Source organism: Rhinoraja longicauda, chromosome 30 (genome assembly GCF_053455715.1).
Source record: "Rhinoraja longicauda isolate Sanriku21f chromosome 30, sRhiLon1.1, whole genome shotgun sequence".
NCBI lineage: Eukaryota > Metazoa > Chordata > Chondrichthyes > Rajiformes > Arhynchobatidae > Rhinoraja > Rhinoraja longicauda.
This window is the reverse complement of record NC_135982.1, coordinates 14,454,360-14,477,990: the sequence shown is the minus strand read 5'-3', so window position 1 is coordinate 14,477,990 and position 23,631 is coordinate 14,454,360. Positions and strand designations below refer to the sequence as shown.

At 44.1% G+C, this 23,631-nt stretch overlaps 1 protein-coding gene across 1 annotated transcript in view; it reads right to left on the bottom strand.

Annotated features, from left to right (window-relative positions):
- LOC144608056 (tyrosine-protein kinase STYK1) overlaps positions 1-16,341 on the bottom strand; it is a 54,948-nt gene extending 38,607 nt beyond the window's left edge. The window contains exons 1-2 of the mRNA XM_078425304.1: positions 16,242-16,341; positions 749-814 (exon numbers count right to left, since the gene is read on the bottom strand). Of these exons, the coding sequence (XP_078281430.1) occupies positions 749-788 (40 nt within the window). The 5' untranslated portion in view covers positions 789-814; positions 16,242-16,341. The remainder of the gene's footprint in view (positions 1-748; positions 815-16,241) is intronic.
- Positions 16,342-23,631: the final 7,290 nt, after the last annotated feature.

The window sequence follows — 23,631 nt, the reverse complement described above, 5'->3', positions numbered from 1 at the left end:
CAGGAGATTTAATTTGAGGGCCGTGGAGGGGAAGATTCCCCTGCCATCTTTCACACGATGTCAAGAAATCTTTTATGTCAACGTTGAAACACAACATCCTTAGTGGCCAGGACAGTGTAGATTTTGAGGTGTTTTGACTGGTGGGATAAACTTGAATGAAGGGATAATGTTAAAAGATTAGAGAGCAGTCATTTAAAACTGAGGTACAAAGCAATTTCCCACGGGGGGGGAAGGGGGAGGAGGGAACTCTCTGCAATCCCCTTCCCCAAAGGATTGTAGAAGCTGGGTCACTGGGAGAGAGCAGAGAATTTATATATAATTCAGGGCCATGGGGAACCAACGCAGAAAACGTTTTTTTTAAAGTTTAGTTTATGGTCACGTGTACCGAGGTACAGGGAAACGTTTTTTGGATGCGTGCCATCCACTTCCACTTAGCAGAAAGACTATGCATGATTACAATCAAGGTGTCTTGTACAGACACAGGATAAAGGGAACAATGTTTAGTGTACGATAAAATCCAGTAAAGTCCCATTAAAGATCGTTTGAGGTTCTCCAATGAGGTAGATAGCAGGTCAGGGCCACTCTCTAGCTCTGTGGCTTATCAGACCTTTTAAATGGCGAGGCAAACTAGAGGGGCCGAGTGGCCTGTTTCCACACTAGCGCAAGACTTGGACCAGCAGAGTTCAAGCTGCAAGTGCTGGCATAGAGCACTTTCAAAAGAACATCCAAAACTAAACAGGAGACTTACTACAACGATTCGAGATGCTGAAGTTACAGTGGAGGGTCATTAGAATGAATCTCAGAGTGGCAGGACCTGCAAAACATAGAAAAATTGGCATGTCGTCACAGAGAGATACAGCACAGAAACTGGTCCATCTGCCCACCGCAAGCCTTAAAAGACCTACCCTACCCAAAGAGATTTTATTCTACCCCAGAATAAAAACTCTGGGTGATTCAAGTTCAAGTATATGTGCAGGTGGTTCTACCAGCTTACCATTACTTGGCGTAACTTACAGAGGCCAATGAACTTATCAGTCTGCATGTCTTGGAGATGTGGGAGGAAACTGGAACACCCAGAGAAAACCCACTCTGTCACAGGAGGAGCAAGCAAACACCACAAGGATAACACCAGATATTGCTCCAGATGGAGCTGGCGGTTTGATTTGCTTCTCTTTGTCCTCCCCCTTCCCACTTTAGCCCTTCATTTCAGTCGTGTGAAATCTGTGTGGGAATTCCTCACGTTAAATATACAGAAGGAACAGTCACGAGTCTGACTCGATTTTTGTTTCATCACCTTGAACTTCTCCCAGTGCAGGGTGCCTGCACTATGTAAGCTGTGGCCCAATGGCCATAACTGCATTTGGCAGAACCCTGAAAACACAGTGTCCTTTTCCCACTCTTATCCAATTAATAGACTAATTAAACACCACTGCATGTTACATAGAGTTATACGGCAGAGAATCAGGCCTTCAGATGACCAAGTCTGCACCAGTAATCATTTGTACTAATCCTATTATATTGTCCCCACATTTCCATCATTAGCTTCTACCTCTCACTTACACACTCGGTAATTGACAGTGGCCAATTCATTTCAGTTTGCACGTCTTTGGGATACAAGAGCACAGGGGGAAAACTCACAGTCAGAGCGAGAATGTGCAGCCTCCACACAGACAGCACCCGAAGACGGGATGGAACTGAGAGGCAGCAACTCTATCAGCTACACCACTGTGCCACTTGTAGTTGGAAAAGTATTCATCCAAAATAACCTGAACTGTTATCAGAGCTGTTCCCAATGGACATCCAAGACGGTGGTTGTTATGACTCACTGAGCAAATGCAAGCGGTAGCAAACAAGCTCTGTTATGTCAGTGTGTGGTGACTGACTGACTCAGCAACTAGTGCGAATGCTCCTAGAAATATCATCAAAATGGACGACACTTTCTGGTCAAATGGCAGTCCTGAAAGGAGCCTTGTAAGTGGAGGCGAGTTCACAACATCCACATAATCCAACACTTGGGGGGGAAAAATAAAACAGCCCTTGGAGTCTGCACCAGGTCAGACCTGGTCCGTTGACAGCACCTCATTGATTTCCTTGGCAGCTGGAAGGTCTGTGGTGAAGAAATCAAATTTCCTTGAAATTATTTCCATTTTGATTTACATCATAAAAGTTTTTAGCTAATTACACATTGAATTTTACAACTTAATTATTTTATTTTATTATTATTTCACACAAGATGTTTTTAACTTCTCCATATTCAAAAATATTCAGTGCCATTTGACAGCTGGCAGAAGCAAGGCAGGCCTCATTGGGCTGTCAGAGGTCAGCCCAAGGCTCCTCACTAATCTGTGGTGGCCTTGCTGATGTTCAGGCCACTTCACACCTTGGCGGGCTAGGGCACCGACCAACTAGGCAACTAACAATGATCTATTCTACATTTTCCTTGATCTCAATTCCCTTTGTCTTGTTTTCGCACCTTACCATTCCTTATCTATACACTTGTCTATATATGTACCGTCCACTCCCCTGATATCAGTCTGAAGAAGGGCCTCGACCCGAAATGTCACCCATTCCTTCTCTCCAGAGATGCTGCCTGCCCCGCTGAGTTACTCCAGCATTTGGTGCCTATTTTAGGTAGATTATCTATATCTAAATGCAGGCAGTGACTGATATTACGCCGTGCGATGGGACATCTGACAGCAGCTGTACGCTGAACTGCAAGACATTGTTTATAGCTCCAGCCATAGCCTGGAAACTTCGACTGCATAATCACCAAGAGACAGTCACTGTGGCAGAAATGTCACATGCATTTCCTGCCCTAATCTCAGGTTACAACTACAGTTGTCTATCTGCAGTCACAGTGTCTTTTAGAGAAGCACGGATATCTTACATAATTTGGCCCTCGCTAAAGTTGTTGCTTCTTAAAGATCCAGAAGGGCAAACATGACCTCCTCCACCCCATCCCATGCTCCCTCTCAAAGCAACACCTTTGTTCCCTTTGTTCATCTCATTAAATCAAGTATCATGTGCTGAACAAGTGTCAAACTATCTGTTGCCATTGAGATCATCTATCAGCTGTTTAAGCCAGGAGGCATCTGGTACATTTTCTGTCAGTAGTGCGCATATCTACCTTGGTTCCTATTTTCATTTAGATACACATCTGCAGTTTTTAGTTTAGTTTAGAGTTCCTTCCTACACATCCTATTTTCTTGTGTTTTGTTTGGAACAGGAGCAGTTAAGCGCCTTGTGTCTGATACAATGTTCAATGAGATTTTAACTGATCTTTGACCAATCTCTAGACATCCATCTTTCCTTGAGATTCTTGTCAACCGATCAATCATTTTTATAGCCAGCAATCTGTGATCAATTGCTATCAACTGAAGATGGTTAATGCAGGGAATTATTCCATCTGTGCTGTAATTAAACCTACTTGTTTATTTATTATGGCACTGAGGAGGTCTTCAGGTTCATGCTGCTCCCTGCAAAGCAGTCCCATCCACCCCATTCTCTTCCTTTCCACCCCGCCTTCAACATCTCCCAACCAGAAATTGTTTCTCCAAATATTTCCAAATCTTCCCTCCAGGGAATATAACCCCAGCTTCATCTGTCCTCGCTGTTTAATCCTTGGAGGCAAGAATTAACAACAAAATGTTGATTTCAACTCCTGCCATAACCTAGAAGCTTCAAGTGCACAAATATCAAGAGACAGTTACCACAGCAGCAATATCTAATGCATTTCTTGCCCTGCTTTCAAGTTGCAATAACAGTTGACTACCTGCCGTCACAGAATCTTTTAGTGAAGCACTGATACCTTACGTAATGTGGTGCGATCGTGTTACACTCACACCCGATGCCAATACAACAATTAGGATTCTGTATGTTCTCCCTGTGACCGTGTGGATTTCCTCCCAGTGATCTGGCTTCCTCCCACATGGTAAAGACTTGCAGGTTTGTAGATTACTCGGCCTCTGTAAATTGCCCCAAGTGTGTAGGGAGTTGATGAGAAAGTAGGATAACGTAGAACTAGTGTGAACGGGTGATCAGTCATCGGTACGATCTCAGCGGGCAGAAAGGCCCGTTACATGTTGTATCTCTAACCTAGTCTAACCCTGAAGGTGTTTGTCCTAATACTACGAGTATGGAGGGCCTAGTACTTTGTACACACTGAAGCCCTTGTAGTCCTGTCCTCCACGTGGGAAAGCCAGCAAGCAAGTCGCCTGTTTGAATATTGGCTCTCCCTGACCATGAATTCCAATGTGTTCAAGATTCCCAACAATCTCCTTGGCCCCCTTCTTCACTAATGGTCACCATAGATTTTTATCTACAATCTCTGAATTCTGAGACTAATTTTCATGTAAATTATGAAATAGCAGAATAGCAAAAAGCTGCAAATGATCAAAGGTCAGGCAACATTTGTGAAGATATACATCATTAATGCTCCAAGTAAATGACTTTGATTAGAATTAGAAGACCCATCTACCCTTGCACGGTTACAGTTACTGTTAGTTTATTGTCACGTGTCAGTGAAAAGTTTTCTGTTGCGTGCTTACCAGTCAGCAACGTAATAATAATATAATAGTCAGTAATATAAAAGCTGCCTGTTTCTCCAAGGTACAACACCTGCTTATTTCTTCCTCATATGGAAAGCATTGATTCAGCATGACTCTTCACTTTCTGTCCTTGGCTAATAACGTAACACAATGCCACTGTCTCATTTTAAATAACCACCAAATGTTTTTTTAAGTAACCACATCAACTTTTATCAATCCCCTTTGTTTCTTCAAAATCAATTCAGTTTCCTTAATGACTCAATGCTATTATTAACCCTTTCCTTTCTAAGAGTCAATCCCGGTTTCCAATGAAAATGGAATGAACATTCATTCAGTCTACATTGTCATCTACTATTAGTGTACTTACTTTTTCTTTCAACATAGTTCACTTTTCTCTCTCTCTCTCTCTCTCTCTATTATATCTCACTGATATAATCTTTTCTATAGATTTTCTATAGATGTTAGGCCGCAGAGCGACCAGATATACGATCCGGAAAACAATCGCATCTCCGGCAAGGTAAGAGATTGAAAAAAAGTTTCCCCGACCCCCTCTCCCACCCCCCACATAAAACAACCCAGAGAACATTTACACAAAAATAACAAAAAGAGTTTGAAAAGGACAGACAGACTGTAGGCGAGGCAGCCATCATGCGGCGCCCCCTGGTGGTGGATTGAATACGCTAGAGGCAGGAAACGTGTCCCCGATGTTGGGGGAGTGCAGAACCAGAGGCCACAGTTTAAGAATAAAGGGTAGGCCATTTAGAACGGAGATGAGGAAAACTCACCCAGAGAGTTGTGTATCTGTGGAATATTCAGCCTCAGAGGCCGATTCTCTGGATGCTTTCATGAGATAGATAGAAACATAGAAAATAGGTGCAGGAGTAGGCCATTCGGCCCTTCGAGCCGGCACCGCCATTCAATATGATCATGGCTGATCATCCAACTCAGTATCCCATACCTGCCTTCTCTCCATACCCCCTGATCCTTTTAGCCACAAGGGCCACATCTAACTCCCTCTTAAATATAGCCAATGAACTGGCCTCAACTACCTTCTGTGGCGGAGAATTCCACAGATTCACCACTCTCTGTGTGAAAAAAAACTTTCTCATCTCGGTCCTAAAAGACTTCCCCCTTATCCTTAAACTGTGACCCCTTGTTCTGGACTTCCCCAACATCGGGAACAATCTTCCTGCATCTAGCCTGTCCAACCCCTTAAGAATTTTGTAAGTTTCTATAAGATCCCCCCTCAATCTTCTAAATTCCAGCGAGTACAAGCCGGTATACAATCCACATGTTTTGAAGCTTCTCACTCGGCCTTATTTTTACCACCTCCTCTGCTACAATTTTAATTGCCCCAATATTTGAACACCATTTCATAAATAAATAGTATTCGTTTATGCAGAATAACTACATTGACAGTAGATTTCTGGGTGGTTTCCAGAGTTAAAGGCAACGGGACACCAAATTAATGAGGACAGAGAGAACCGTGGAGTTCAGTAAAAAAAAAAAGGTCCAGAAGATTTTAGAAAACAAAACAAAACACAAAATGATTCGGAGGAAAATACGTATTCAAACGTTTGGCGCCAATCGTAAGCAGGAGTAGGATTAGGCCGCTCAGCCCCTCTACACTGCACTACCATTCAACAAGAACACAGGTAAACTTCTATTTCAAAGCCTCTTGCCAGCCTTATTCCTTTAACACATTGAATCCCTTAATATCCAGTTTTGAAGACATCACCAATGAAGCCTCCAGTGTCCTGGGGTAGGAAATTCTACGAACTGAACTTGAAATTCTTCACTTCTAAATGGACAAGAATGCTGAGTGGGCATTTTGGGGTTGGAAAATAGTTTGTATGTTTAGTTTAGTTTAGAGATACAGAGCAGAAACAGGCACTTTCTCCCACTGAATCTGTGTTGACCAGCGATCCCCGCATACTAACACTATCCTACACTCTAGTGACAATTTACAATTTTTACCAAAGCCAATTAACCTACAAACCTGTACGTCTTTGGAGTGTGTGAGGAAACCGGAGCACCCGGAGAAAACCCACGCGTTGATGGGGAGAACCTGTAATCATGATCGAACCGGGGACTGTGGCGCTACAAGGCAGCGACTCTCCCACTCTGCCACTGGGGCGCCATCTTGGAGAACAAGTTGTCCAGTTGAGCCCAACAACTACAGAGATTACATTTTCAAATGGTACATTCAATGAGGGGGAAGATAGTCAAAAGTAAGCTCGTGAAGATAAAGAGGACAGGTTGTTTACAGCTTGGTTTCCCTTGCGCTGCCTCCTCTAAAGACAATGTCACACAAGGGCAGGTAGACACAAAATGCTGGAGTAACTCAGCGGGTCAGGCAGCACCTCAGGAGAGAAGGAATGGGTGACGTTTCGGGTCGAGACCCTTCTTCAGACCTCATACAAGGGCAGATCTATTTTAACTTTGAATGTATGTGGCAGGAAAAGAGTAACATTGTAATATTGAACTTTAGTTTAGTTTAGAGAAACAATGCGGAAACAGGCCTTTCAGCCCACCGAGTCCGCACTGACCAGCGATCCCCGCAGACTAACACTATCCTACACACACTAGGGACAATTTGCATTTATACCATGCCAATTAACCTACAAACCTGTACATCTTCGGACGTCTGTGAGGTAATGCTGCGATGGATTGGCTGTGGTATTTCTATTGAACTGCAGACCCATGGGATAATTAAAAAAAACTAGCTGGATGTGTGCACATTGCCACTAACATATCAAATAAGAAAAACAAATCTCAGTGGGTGAGGCTTTATAGCAAAATGGACAATATTGGCCAACGGCCAACCTCTTTTCATCAATTGTAAGTAAACAGCTTCAAATAAATTGATCAACAAAACTGTTGTCCAGCAATCATACTGTTAGATTTCATTCAGAGGTGTTTGAACAATGATAATACACCTGTGCATGCAGTAAAATATCCATTAATAATCAACTACAGTTGAAGTATCAAAAGCAAAATACAAAGCACTGGAGGAAATCGGTGGGTCAGGTCGAGGGAAATGGCAATTTTTTGGGTTGGGACTTTTGACTAACCGATAACCTTTTGATTATTTACTACGGCATAATAGTGTTAAAATAGTTCTTTATTTTAAATAAAGAATAATTTGTTTATTTTAATTTAAAAGACCTTACAGACCTCAAATATACAAGTTCCAAAGGCTTTGGTGAAGCAAGAACATCAGTGAATCGAGTGTCCCTCAAAACCCAGTAGACCATGCAAAATGACTTGAACAATCTCTGTTCACAAAATGCTGGAGTAACTCAGCAGGTCAGGCAGCATCTCAGGAGAGAAGGAATGGGTGACGTTTCGGGTCGAGACCCTTCTTCAGACTGATGTCAGAGGGGCGGGACAAAGGAAGGATATAGGTGGAGACAGGAAGACAGTGGGAGATCTGGGAAGGGGGAGGGGAAGAGAGGGACAGAGGAACTATCTAAAGTTGGAGAAGTCAACGTTCATACCACTGGGCCTAATGAGAGACTGTCTCATCTTTTGGACTTGTTCAAAATAAGTCAGAATGAAGTGCAAAAGGCCAGTGTTACTGACTGACAAGAGATGGAGACGTATCGGAAAATGATCACCCAACTGCTAAAAAATAATCAGCACATCATCAGGCTCTTTCAATCACGGCACACAGCAAATTGAGAATCCTTTGAGGAAGTTCCCAGAAAAGATTGTGTACGGTGGCTGCTCCTCCGCCCCACTATGACAACACATTAATAACCAATTTCATGGGCAGCTGTCAAACATCTGCCAATGATTAGTGAAGGCAATCTACAGCTGTCCAGTCGCCACCTCAAGGAAATTAAAGTCTATGGATTCAGCAATGAACTGCTGGGACTGCACTGGTGAACAGTGGTTTGTTTTATTAGAGGGCCAAGTTTTATTTCAGTTTTATTTTATTTATTGCTGCAAAATGTTGGTATTGCTGCAAAACATAGAAGAGTATAGCACAGGAATAGGCCTTTCAGCTCATGGTGTGTGTACTGATCATGAAGCTAAATTAAATTCATCAGACTTGACTGCAGATAGTCCATATCCTTTCACCCCCTGCCTGTTCTTGTATTATACAAAAGCTTCTTAAACATTGCTTTCAATAGGCAATATGTGCAGGAGTAGGCCATTCGGCCCTTTGAGCCAGCACCACCATTCAATGTGATCATGGCTGATCATTCTCAATCAGTACCCCGTTCCTGCCTTCTCCCCATACCCCCTGACTCCGCTATCCTTAAGAGCTCTATCCAGTTCTCTCTTGAATGCATTCAGAGAATTGGCCTCCACTGCCTTCTGAGGCAGAGAATTCCACAGATTTACAACTCACTTCTACCCAAGAAAGACTTGGCTATCTGCCCCACAGATACCAATCAAATTTTTATATATATTTCGAAGATAGACACAATGTGTAACACAGCAGGCCAGGCAGCATCTCTGGATAGATGGAATGGGTGACATTTCAGGTCAAGACTCTTCTTCAGACTTACTCCAACATTTTGTGTCTATTTTCGATTTAAACAGGCGTCTGCGGTTCCTTCCGACAACATTTTATATACTTCTATCAAGCCACCTCTCAGGCTCTGCTTTCCTGAGAAATCAACCTCCGTTTCTCCAGTCCTCTCCTTGTAATTCATACTCTCTCATCCAGGCAACATCATGGTGAACCTTGTCCACAGCCTCTCTATGCTGCTAAATATTTCCTGCTGGAGTGACCAGAACTGCAGACTATACTCCAAATGAAGCCTAGGCAAGTTTATACTTCTACACAAGTTTTATGTGAAGAAAGGAACTGCAGATGCTGATTTATACTTCAGAGTTTGAAGAAGGGTCCCAACCCGAAATGTCACCCATCCTTGTTCTCCAGAGATGCTGCCTGACCCAGAGTCACTCCACCACCTTGTGTCTATATCAAGGTTTTATAGAGATGCTCAATGACTGTTTATTATATGCACCACCCTGACCGAGGAAGGCAAGTATGCAGTACACCTTCTTCACAACCTATCTACTTGTGTTGCCATTCCAGGGAACTATGGACTTGCACGCCAAGATCCTGCTGCACATTAACACTCCTCAGAGTCCTGCTGTAACTCTGCATAGAATTAGTCATTCAAAGCTCACTTATGTGATATTTTAAGTTCCAACACACCCACTGATAAGCGTTTAAATGTGAACAAGAGAAACCTTAGGCAACATTCCAAAGTAGACATCGAAAAGACAGAATACAGATGTTCCTCGACATACAATGTTTCGACTTTACGATGGTGCAAAAGCCGGACAATGGCAGCGAGCTACGGCTCGCTTAGGGCCACGTGCTCAGGTGTATTAAATGCATTTTCGACTTATGATATTTCCGGTTTACGATGGGTTTATCGGAACGTAACCCCATCGTAAGTCGAGGAGCACCACTTTTAAGAAAATAGTTTGTGCAACAGATGGAAACAATGACACATAAAGCTCTTTTATGATGTTTCCACAACACCAGTTTCTGTAGTGCAAGATCCAATTAGCATCTTCCACAAGGATAACATTCAACCCATCTTCCTACTTAGGACATTCCCCAACTGAGCTTCTCAAAATTGAATGGAGAATGTGAATTATCATTTAGCAGTAGCAGTACTACCAACCGGACAGGCCTGTTTCCATGCTGTAGTTGTTATATGTTATATGTTATAACTTCAAAACACGTGTTGTTGGTGCTTTCAGATGCCCCAATGTGTTTCACAGTCAATAAAGTACCTCTAAATTGTGGTCAACATTATCTATATATATATATATATATATTACTAAAACTATATATACACATATATATACACACATATATACACATTTACATACATATACACACATATATATGTATGTATACTTACATACATATACATATATAATGTGTATGCTCCCGCAATACAGCCAAAACAGTACACGACAGCGCAACAATTTTAGGGGCACCTTACTCAACATTCGCCTACGGTGTGCAGTATCAGGTTTTGTTCAAATTGTTGCGCTATCGTGCCGCCATTCAATCACGGCTGATCTATCTCCCCCTCCTAACCCCATTCTCCTGCCTTCTCCCCATAACCGCCATCACCCGTACTAGAATCTATCTATATCTGCTTTAAAAATATCCATTGACAGCTTCCACAGCCTTCTGAGGCAAAGAATTCCACAGATACACCACCCTCTGTCTAATGACATTCCTTCTCATCTCCTTCCAAAAGGAACGCCCTTTAATTCTGAGGTTATGACCTCTAGTCCTAGACTCTCCCACTAGTGGGAACATCCTCTCCACATCCACTCCATCCAAGCCTTTATCTATGGTCGGCCACTCATCACACCGACCAAGATTTGTAGCTAAGCTTGATCAGGCGGACCAGTGTAGTTTCAGAGAGGAGGAATGATGGCTGGTAAAGGGGATTGAGTAAAGGAGATTTACACAGTATTCCAGGCACAGAGGGGATGCAGTGATGATTCACCAGACTGGTTCCTGGGATGGAAGGTTTGGCATTAGAGTGGAGATAGAGTACACAAGGGTTGCATTTCTAGAGTTTAAAACAAAGAGATTTTACTTCATTGAATTTTGTAAGAATTCTTTTTTTCCTCACATCTTCATTTAGCCACAAAATAAAAACACTGGGATATAGAAATGCAATGTAATCATGACTCATTAAAGCATTGAATAAGATCAAAGTGCAAAACAATAACATTTAGAAACAATGAAAGCAGTGGGAGCAGCAAATGAAACCTAAACGTTAAACATTTGTTAAATCTTTTATGAAAGTTCAATTGTTGTCCCTTTTCCTTATTTCAGATTCTGAGAGGATGTTTGACTAACCCAGGGGTTCTTCAAAAGTGTGACTAATGAATGGATAGAGGAGGGGGGAGGGAACCCATGCATGTATGTTTTTAATTTGCTGGGTTTTCACTGAGGTCCCACAAACCTAGGTTAGAGCACATGATAATATACTGACACAGAGCAAGAATTAGTTTATGCAAAAAGCGGGGCAATGACAGGGCCCTTTCAGTTTAGAGTCAGAGAGTTATACAACATGGAAGTAGGCCCTTCAGCCCAACTTATCCATGCCAACCAAGGTGTTATCGAAGCTAGACCCACTTTACTGCTTTTGACCCATATCCCTCTAAATCTATTCCATCCACATATCCAGGCAAACCTTGTATTTGCACTCATCTCTACCAGCATGTTCCATATATTCACCGTACAAAGTAGGATAATCTTGCCCTTTGTAAATCCTTTCCTTCTGACTTTAAACCTATGCCTTGTGGCTTTAGATTTCTCTATTCCGGGAAAAATGACTGTGACAATGCACCTTATCTCTGCCCCTCGTGATTTTATCAACCACCAGAAAATCATCCCTCAGCTTTCTACACTTAGGAGAAACAGTTTTAGATTTAGATTTAGAGATGCAGCGTGGAAACAGGCCCTTCGGCCCACCGAGTCCGCGCCGCCCAGCGATCCCCGCACATTAACACTATCCTACACACACTAGGGACAATTTTTACATTTACCCAGTCAATTAACCGACATACCTGTACGTCTTTGGAGTTCCTGCCTCTCCACTCTTGCCTTACAACTTCACCACCCTATCTATCTGTGTCACCACTTTCAAAACGTACATGTATCTGTACCCCTATAAACCAGTTCTACAATACTCCCCAGTGCCCTGCTGTTCACTGCACATGTCCTGCCCTGGTTTATCTTCCCAAAGTGTATCACTTCACATTCGTCCAAATTAAATTTCATCTGCCATTCCTTTACCCTTTTTCCCCCGATTGATCTAGATTCTGTTGTAATCTTGCACAACCTCCTTCAGTGTCCATCACACCACCACTTTTGGTGTTGTCCACAAACTTAATAATCATATCACCTACATTACACAGTACTATTCTAGTAAGGAGCTGAGAACGTTATACACTACTCCAGGACGAGAGGGTGCAATGATGATTTGCCAGACTGGTTCCTGGGATGGCAGGTTTGCCATAAGGGCAGAGATAGAGTACACCAGGGTTGCAATTCTAGGGTTTAAAATAATTAGATTTTACCTCATTGAAATTCCTAAGATTTTCTTTTTTAACAGGGCACATCAAGGGGGTTCAGTGAGATTGATTCCCCTGCTTAAGTTATTGCAGGAGACTGGTCCACATAACGAAGGTATGATCTTGTACAGTACTGAAGGGGAAATGCAATATCAGGGATGATAGCTTTCAATGAAATGCTACAGATCACTCTCAAAATATACAGTAGGCTATTCATAATGGAGGAGAACCCTTCTTCAGATAGGTGAACTGAAGAAGGGTCCCAACCTGAAACATCACCTATCCATGTTTTTCAGGGATGCTACCTGACCCGCTGAGAGAATGTTGGATATAGCTCTTAGGGCTAACGAAATCAAGAGATATGGGGAGAAAGCAGGAATGGGGTACTGATTCTGGATGATCAGCCATGATCATATTGAATGGCGGTGCTGGCTCGAAGGGCCGGCTAACCTACTCCTGTATCTATTTTCTACGTTTCAGAGTTTCTCCAGCACTTTGTGTCTTTTTCAGTAAACCAGCATCTGCATTTCCTTGTTTCTACATTACTCTGTAGACCGTGCCTCTCTAAAGAGAAGCCCCATCAGGAACCTTGCCTACTTGATGAAGAGACTGAAGAGTGGCGAACGATACATCAAAATGAAATCAAAAGTATTTTAATGGAACAATTATAGTGGCTGCCAATAAATTCCAGACTACAAACATGGATGGGTGAAAACACACATGGCACAGCAGGGTGTTCGTTAGGATTATTACAATTAACCAACATTCTCCACATCTCATCCTTCCATCACAAAGACCTAACACTGTGACTCAAATATAATCCTTAAAGCTAATCTGCAAGATTTACAGCTAATCTATACGTTTTAAAATATAAGAAAATAACTGCAGATGCTGGTACAAATCGAAGGTATTTAGTCACAGAATGCTGGAGTAACTCAGCAGACCAGGCAGCATCTCGGGAGAGAAGGAATGGGTGACGTTTCGGGTCGAGACCCTTCTTCAGACCACAGTTCATTTAACCACACTGAAACCACAAGAAGTAACCTTTCAGCACGTCCCCAGTCAACGTCCACTGCCAGCCCCAGCCCCCACTGTTGCATCAAATAGATATCTTAAACTGCAGTCTGAAGAAGGGTCTCGACCCGAAACGTCACCCATTCTTTCTTTCCCCGAGATGCTGCCTGACCTGCTGAGTTACTCCAGCATTTTGTGAATAATATACGTTTTAAAAGGGATGTTTATTGGGATTAAAAAGATACAAGAGTCAGGCACATGTTTGAATGGACTCAGAATAAGGAATCGCTGACCCTGTGGGGGAAGAGCCTGAAGGTTTTAAACCCATTACAATGGAAACCCTGGTTGATGTGTGAAATGAAGAAGTGTTTCATCCTAAAATAGACACAAGAAGCTGGAGACTCGCTACCGAAGCCACATGTGTTTTCCACAAGTGCTTCATCGTTATGGGGCCAGTGATCCCCTGGGTACCAACACAGAGAGCAGAGAGATCAATAACTGCAGAGTCGACATCAGGAAGAGAAAAACATCAACGTTGCTGCAGGAAGGTGTATGTCAGAGTATGTCACATTCGATTTACTGCAACCCTCATCTCAACCACAGTTCATTTAACCACACTGAAACCAAAAGAAATAATCTTTCAGCACATCCCCAGTCAACATCCACTGCCAGCCCCCACTGTTGCATCAAATAGATATCTTAAACTGCACAGTCTGCCAACCATTCAACTCCAAAAGCCACTTCACCCAAGCGGCTTGCATTACCTTCAGTAGCACACGACTCTCTGGAAGAAAGGACAGCACAAGATTCAGGCACACGTTCTCCTCAGCTGTTATTGGGCAACTGAGCAGTCCTCTCATCAGCAAGAGTGCTTGTTCCAGCCTCCCAGCTACCTCATTGGAGACCTTTAATCATCCTTAATGAACTTCATCATACTAAATGTCGCACCCTTTATCTGTACACTGCGGACAGCTTGGTCATAATCACGTTCACACTTTCCTTGGACTGGATACCACGTAAACAAACGCTTTTCACTGTACCTCGGTACAGGTGACAATGATAAACTAAACAGTTAGAGGGAGTAAGAATTCACAGGAGGATGATAGAGGCATACAGCGCATCCCCCCTGGTCCTCTACAAGCTCACTCGTAATATCCAGTCTTTTAACACAGGATAGCAGAGTTTATTTACAACCTTGCTACTATATAATAAACGCTCCAGATGCACAACATTGCAATTCGCTCCATCTGTCGCTCCCAGCCCAGTGTCCACAATGCTCACCCGCGGTTATTTATCCAACTGCACTGAAGGTGGTCCTGGGACACTTATAGTCTTTAGAATGAGGCCCGCTGGCTGGACGGATGGAATGGAAACCCGGGGGGGTGTGGGTATCGGCATCACTAAACTTGAACAAAGTCGTCCGCTTCCTGGCAACACAAACGCTCGTCCATCACACCCGCGGCACTTGGTCCGGTCGCAACCACCGCCTTGTAACAAGAGGTAGACACGGGGGGAGAGGGGGGTGGACGAGTAAACCGGGCTCGCCAGTGGCCTGTGACTACAACCTCGGTAAGAGGGGGGCTACATTGTGACTTCTACCTTAAGCAGAACAGGAACAATTCCAGGGAGACTCAGCAGGTCAGGCAGCATCTGTGGCGAGAGGATATTCGGGACGTTGCACTGTGTGTGTGTATATGTGTGTGTATATGTGGGTGTATGTGTATGTGTGTGTATATGTGTGTGTGGGTGTGTTTGTGTATGTCTGTCTATGTGTGTGTATGTGTGTGTACAGGTGTGTATGTGTATGTCTGTGTGTGTGTATGTATATTTGTGTGTGTGTATGTGTGTGTACAGGTGTATGTGTGTGTATGTGTACAGGTGTGTGTATGTGTATGTGTGTGTGTGTGTATGTATATATGTGTGTGTGTGTGTATATGTGTGTGTGTGTGTGTGTGTGTGTGTATATGTGTGTGTGTGTGTGTGTGTGTGTCTATGTGTGTGTGTGTGTGTGTGTGTGAATGAAATCCCCGGGGATTTCAGGTGTGTGACCCGCAAGTTGAACGCTGCTCGTCTCTCTAAAGACGCTGACTGACCCGCTGGGCACTCCCCCACCCAACGCCTAACACAAAACGAACCACCATCTCCGTGGTAACTCCGGGCGACCCTGCTCCTAACCCCACCCCACCCCCAAGCCCAGAGGAGACCCCCAGCCCTCGGGGGGCAGACAGTGAGTGACCACCCACCCACCCCCCACCCCCCACCCCCCGGGCCCGGGACGTCCGAGCACAGCCGGGGGACAGGAGTGAACCCACCCGGCCGCCCCAACATCACACTGAACGCACTGGGCGGAATCACTGGGACAGACAGACAGAGACAGACAGACAGAGACAGAGACAGACAGACAGAGACAGACAGACAGAGACAGAGACAGACAGACAGAGACAGACAGACAGAGACAGACAGACACAGACACAGAGACAGACAGCAGCATCCCGCACAACGGGACTCGACACCACGCCGCTTGTAGCAAAACTTTGCATTTCAACCGTAGTTCACAGCGGGGAGGGCGAGAGAGGAAAAGGGGGGGGTCTCTCTCACCCAGAGCGACTGTGGTCAGTCCGGCCCCGGGACACGTGGACGATGTCACTCAGTCTCCATCCGATGCGACCGGCTGCTCCAGAAATACACACGTTCTCTATTTAATTCTCACGACAGCCTGTAGTTGACGCGTGTTGCTGATCCCTCCTCTCTCCCTCTCCCCTCTCTCTCCCTCCCTCCTCTCTCCCTCCCTCCTCTCTCTCTCCCTCCCTCCTCTCTCTCTCCCTCCCTCCTCTCTCTCCCTCCCTCCTCTCTCCCTCCCTCCTCTCTCTCTCCCTCCCTCCTCTCTCTCCCTCCCTCCTCTCTCTCTCCCTCCCTCCTCTCTCTCCCTCCCTCCTCTCTCTCTCCCTCCCTCCTCTCTCTTCCCTCTCTCTTCCCTCTCTCCCTCCCTCCTCTCTCTTCCCTCTCTCTTCCCTCTCTCCCTCCCTCCTCTCTCTTCCCTCTCTCTCTCCCCTCCTCCTCCCTCCTCTCTCCCTCCCTCTCTCCTCTCTCCCTCCTCTCTCCCTCCCTCTCTCTCTCTCTCTTCTCCCCTCTCTTACTTCTCCCTCACTTCTCCCTCTCCCTCACTTCTCCCTCTCTCTCTCTCTCTCCTCTCCCTCTCCTGCCTGGGGCTCCCGCCCAAGTTGTTGCAAGGAGTCACTGCACACCTCGCCTGGGACGTGACGCTGCGAGCGGCCGGGGTGTGGCTGCCAGTCCCACCTGTGTCTCAGTCACCTGAGACACTCATCTACCTGGAACTACACCCATCAAATGCACCGAAGCGCGGCGCAGCGACTTCGGAATCCGCTTTGCAATTACACACCAGCCTCGGGCGGTCTGGAGTCTTGGGCAACACCTCCCGCTTGGGTTGGAAGACAATAAGTGCAGGAGGAGGCCATTCGGCCCTTCGAGCCAGCACCGCCATTCAATGTGATCATGGCTGATCATTCTCAATCAGTACCCCGTCCCTGCCTTCTCCCCATACCCCCTGGCTATCCTTAAGAGCTCTATCTAGCTCTCTCTTGAAGCAACCACAGATCTGAAGATCTCAGTCTGAAGAAGGGTCTCGACCCGAAACGTCACCCATTCCTTCTCTCCAGAGATGCTGCCTGTCCCGCTGAGTTACTGCAGCATTTTGTGTCTATCTTGGAAGGAACCGCAGATGCTTGCTGGTTTAAACCGAAGATAGACACAAAATGCTGGAATAACTCAGCGGGACAGGCAGCATCTCTGGAGAGAAGGAATGGGTGACGTTTCGGGTTGAGACCCTTCTTCATTCCATCTCTTCAGAGATGCTGACTGTCCCTCCAGCTTTGGACTCTTTCCAGTAACCCTGCCACAGGGGCTGATAGTATCCAAGGACATCATCATCATCATCATCTCCTCCACTGATGGTCGGGCAGATCTCGCAGTTCGTCCACGGTTATCCATAGAGTTATAAGGCGTTGAAAGGTTCAGCTAGCCGATATCAAGACAGTTAAAATGTCCACAGATGCTGGACATCTAAAATAAAAAGGAGAATATGCTGGAATTAATCAGCAGGTCGGGCAGCAGGCAGGGTTAATGTTTCAGGTCCAAGACTCTTTATCGGAAGAGGGAAAAAAGTAAAATTAAACAGTAGAAGCTTGTTCAGCAGTTTGGGGAGGTGGATGGGATGTTGTTTTCATGAAGCTATAGATGTGGACCTCCAGATCCCTCCCACATCAATGGTTTTAAGGGTCTTGCCTTTAACTATATACTTTTTCTTTACATTTAACCTCACACTTGCTCAAATTAAACTCCAACCTGCCACTTCTCCAGCCATCTCTAGGACCAGCTGTATATCCTTTAGCATCTCTCTCACCACAACTCCACCAAACTTGGTTTTGTCTGCAAACTTCCCAACCAAACCATCTGTAATTACATCCAAGTAATTTATATATATATTACTTGGATGTAATTACAGATGGATGGTTTGGTATATATATATATATATATATATATATGTATATCACAAACAACAAAATTGTTGTTTTATGAAAAGGATATAATAGAGAAATGGAGGATATTTAAAGGTGAAATTTTGAGAGTACAGAGTCTTTATGTCCCTGTTCGGTGGAAAGGAAAGAATAATAATTTGAAAGAGCCATGGTTTTCCAGGGAAATTGGACGCTTGGTTCGGAAAAAGAGGGAGATATACAATAAATATAAGCGGCAGGGAGTAAATGAGGTTCTTGAGGAATATAAAGAATGTAAAAGGAATCTTAAAAAGGAAATTAGAAAAGCGAAAAAAATATATGGGGCTGCTTTGGCAAGTAATGTAAAAGTAAACCCCAAGGGGTTCTACAGATATGTCAATAGCAAAAGGAGAGTGAGGGATAAAATTGGTCCATTAGAGAGTCAGAGTGGACAGCTATGTGCTGAGCCGGAAGAAATGGGGGAGATATTAAACAATTAATTTTCTTCGGTATTTACCGAGGAGAAGGATATTGAATTATGTGAGGTAAGCGAAACAAGTAGAGTAGTGATGGAAATTAGGAGGATTAAAGAAGAGGAGGTACGGACACTTTTGAAGAATATAAAAGTGGATAAGTCTCCAGGTCCTGATAGGATATTCCCTAGGACATTGAGGGAAGTTAGTGCAGAAATAGCAGGGGCTATGACGGAAATATTTCAAACGTCATTAGAAACAGGGATGGTGCCGGAAGATTGGCGCATTGCGCATGTTGTGCCTTTGTTTAAAAAAGGTTCTAAAAGTAAACCTAGCAATTATAGACCTATTAGTTTGACGTCTGTGGTGGGAAAATTAATGGAAAAGATACTTAGGGACAATATATATAATTATTTGGATAATCAAGGCCTGATTAGAAACAGTCAACATGGATTTGTGCCTGGAAGGTCATGTTTGACTAATCTTCTTGAATTTTTTGAAGAGGTTACCAGGGAAATTGATAAGGGCAAGGCTGTGGATGTTGTCTATATGGACTTCAGTAAGGCATTTGACAAGGTTCCACATGGAAGGTTGATTAAGAAGGTTAAATCGTTGGGTATTAATAGTGAGGTTGCAAGATAGATTCAACAATGGCTGAATGGGAGATACCAGAGGGTAACGGTTGACAATTGTATGTCAGGTTGGAGGCCAGTGTCTAGTGGAGTGCCCCAAGGATCTGTGTTGGGTCCACTGTTGTTTGTCATTTACATTAATGATCTGGATGATGGTGTGGCAAATTGGATTAGTAAATATGCAGATGATACTAAGATAGGTGGAGTAGTTGATAGTGAGGTAGATTTTCAAAGTCTACAGAGAGACTTGGGCCTTTTGGAAGGGTGGGCTGAAAGATGGCAGATGGAGTTTAATGCTGATAAGTGTGAGGTGCTGCATTTTGGTAGGACAAATCAAAATAGGACGTACAGGGTAAATGGTAGGGAATTGAGGAATGCAGTGGAACAGAGGGATCTGGGAATAACTGTGCATTGTTCCCTGAAGGTGGAATCTCATGTGGATAGGGTGGTGAAGAAGGCGTTTGGTATGCTTGCCTTTATAAATCAGAGCATCGAGTATAGAAGTTGGGATGTAATGTTGAAATTGTACAGGGCATTGGTGAGGCCAAATCTGGAGTATGGTGTGCAGTTCTGGTCGCCAAATTATAGGAAGGATGTCGACAAAATGGAGAGGGTACAGAGGAGATTTACTAGAATGTTGCCTGGGTTTCAGCACTTAGGCTACAGAGAGAGGTTGAACAGGTTGGGTCTTTATTCTTTGGAGCGTAGAAGGTTGAGGGGGGACTTGATAGAGGTTTTTAAAATTTTGAGAGGGACGGACAGAGTTGACGTGGGTAGGCTTTTCCCTTTGAGAGTGGGGAAGATTCCAACAAGGGGACATAGCTTCAGAATTGAGGGACAAAGGTTTAGGGGTAACATGAGGGGGAACTTCTTTACTCAGAGGGTTGTGGCTGTATGGAATGGGCTTCCGGTGGAAGTGGTGGAGGCTGGCTCGATTTTATTATTTAAGAGTAAATTGGATAGGTATATGGATAGGAGGGGATTGGAGGGTTATGGTCTGAGTGCAGGTAGATGAGACTAGGTCAGGGAGAATGGTCGGCGTGGACTGGTAGGGCCGGACAGGCCTGTTTCCATGCTGTAGTTGTTATATGTTATATGTTATATGTTAACAGAGGTCCCAGCACAGATCCCTGCAGAACTCCACAGGTCTCAGACCCCCAGCCTGAAAAACACCCCTCCACATGAAGTGTGGGAGGTGACTTGATGGAGAGGGGATATTTCTTCTTGGGGAAGGATCTAAAACTCTTTATAAATAAGGGGTCCCAAATTTAAGAGCGATGAAACAAAGCTTAATAACTCAGAATGTCCTGAGTTCCTGGATCTCTCTCTCCCAAAGGCAAAGTATTCTTTAAATATTTTTAAGGAAGAGACAGGGCAGCTGTTGAGTTGCGCCAGAGACCCAGGTTCGATCCTGACTACGGGCGCTGTCTGTACGGAGTTTGTACGTTCTCCTCGTGGCATTTTCCGAGATCTTCGGTTTCCTCCCACACTCCAAAGACGTACAGTTTTGTAGGTTAATTGACTTTGTATAAATGTAAATTGTCCCCAGTGAGTGTAGGATAATGTTCATATGCGAGGATCGCGTCGGCACGAACTCGGTGGGCCGAAGAGCCTGTTCCCGCACTGTAACTAAACTATAGATATTCTCGATAGACAAGATAGACCAGCTGGGAGATCAGGAACCTGAGGACCACAAGGCACACAGAGGCAGAATGAGGAGTGAGATTAGTGTGCAAAATTAGAGCACATGGTATTGGAATTAACGGGTCCTTTTCAGAATGGCAGGCAGTGACTAGTGGGGTGCCGCAAGGCTCGGTGCTGGGACCCCGGTTATTTACAATATATATTAATGATTTATACGAGGCAATTCAATGTAACATCTCCAAGTTTGTGAATCTGTGGAATTCTCTGCCTCAGAAGGCAGTGGAGGCCAATTCTTTGAAAGCATTCAAGAGAGAGCTGGATAGAGCTCTTAAGGATAGCGGAGTCAGGGGGTATGGGGAGAAGGCAGGAACTGGGGACTGATTGAGAATGATCAGCCATGATCACATTGAATGACGGTGCTGGCTCGAAGGGCCGAATGGCTTCCTCCTGCACCTATTGTCTATGACACAAAGCTGGGTGGCAGTGTGAGCTGTGTGGATGCTATGAGGTTCCAGGGTGACTTGGATTGATTGGGTGAGTGGGTGATGCAGTGTAATGTGGATAAATGTGAGGTTATCCACTTTGGTAGCAATAACAGGAAAACAGAATGGTATCAGATTAGGAAAAGGGGAGGTGCTTGTACATCAGTCACTGAAAGTAAGCATGCAGGTACATCAGGCAGTGAAGAAAGCTAATAGCATGTTGGCCTTCATTGCTAGAGGATTTGAGTTTAGGAGCGAGGAGGTCATACTGCAGTTGTACAGGGCCCTGGTGAGACCGCACCTGGTATTGTGTGCAATTTTGGTCTCCTAATTTTAGGAAGGACATTATTGCTATTGAGTGCAGCATAGGTTCACCAGGTTAATTCCCGGAATGACAAGACTGGCTTCTGATGAAAGAATGAATCGACTGGGCTTATATTCACTGGAATTTAGAAGAATGAGAGGGGATGTTATAGAAACATATAAAATTCTTAAAGGATTAGACAGGCTAGATGCAGGGGGAAAATGTTCCTGCAACGTGGATGTAGTGGAAGCAGATACAATAGCAATATTTTGCCTTGCATGCCTTCTTTAAACTTTCCCTCTCTCACCTTAAAGTTATGCCTGCTGGCATTTGACATTTCTGTCCTGGGAAAAAGACTCTGACAGTCTACTCTATCTAGAGTCATAGAGCATGGAAAAAAGCCTTTCAGCCAACCTGCCCAACATGTCCCATCCACACTAGTCCCACCTGCCTGTGTTTGGTCCATATCCCTCTAAATCGTATCCATGTTTCTTAAAACATTGCCTCATAATTTTATTAACATCTATCAGTTTCCCCTCTGCCTCTCATGCTCCAAAGAAAACACCAGAAGCTTGTCCAATTTCTCCTTGTAGCTAATACACTCCAATCCAAGCAACATTCCAGTGAATCCTCTCCAAAGACTTAATTGCATACCATACTCCAAATGTTTTATAAAGGTGCACATGACTTCCTGATTCTTTTACTCAATGGCCTGACTGATGAAGGCAAACCTTCTTTCCCACATTGTCACCCGTTGTTGCCACATTCAGAGAGCTATGGACTTGCACCCCAAGATATAGCTATACTTCAACACTCTGTAGTGTGCTGCTATTTACTGTCAACATTCTCCTTACATTAGACCTCCCAAAGAACACCTCAGACATGCAGATTACATTTCATCTGTCATTTCTCTGCCCATATTTGCAACTGATCTATAACCTGCTGTAGGTAGACACAAAATGATGGACTAACTCAGCGGGTCAGGCAGCGTCTCTGGAGAGAAGGAATGGGTGATGTTTCAGGCCAAGAAGGGTCTCGACTGGGAAATCAACCCATTCCACCTCTCCAGAGACGCTGCCTGACCCGCTGAGTTAGTCCAGCATTTTGTGTCTACCTTCGATTTAAACCAGCATCTGCAGTTTTCTTTCCTATAACCTGCCATATCCTTCGACAACCTTCTTCACCATCCATTGGTCCAAGTTTTGAGTCGTCTGCAAACTTACTATTCAGCCCAACTAATACCATGGGTGAATTGGAAGGCGCATGCTAGCATGAAGATTGGTTATCAACACAGAAAACAGACAGCTGGTTGCAACAACATTAACTAGTGGAATTCTCCAAAGATCAGTTTTGCTTCTTCAATTATTTACTACTTACACTAATGATCTGGCAGAGGGAAGCATAGTGAAAAGTACCCAAGTTTGCCAATGACACAAAAATAGGGGGAAGGGCACGTTAAAATGAGGATATTGAATTCTGCAACAACATATAGACAATGAGCAGGAAAAAACGTGTCAAATTTGGGAAATATGTTATGTAAGAAGAAGCTAAAGGCAAACTATCTACTAATGGAGGAAGATTACAGATAAGTACAGAGTGATTTAGGGGTTCTTGTGCAAGAATTGCAGAAATTAAGTAGGTAGGTGTAACAAGTTAGGAAGGCAAGGGGCACATTGACCTTCATTGCAAGAAAGTTGGAGTTTAAAAAATTGGGAAATTATGACACAATTTTACAGGATGTGTGAGGAATGCCATGTACAGTTTTGGTTACCTTAAGAAAGAATATAGTAACATTGGAGGTAGTCCAAATGAGTCACCAGGTTAATTACTAAAAGGAGGGGGTTGCTCTAACACGAGCAGCTAAATAAATTAGATCTATATTCTTTGGAGTTGAAGAGATCTGAAGGGGGCAATAGAGGGTAAATGTCATGATCATTCC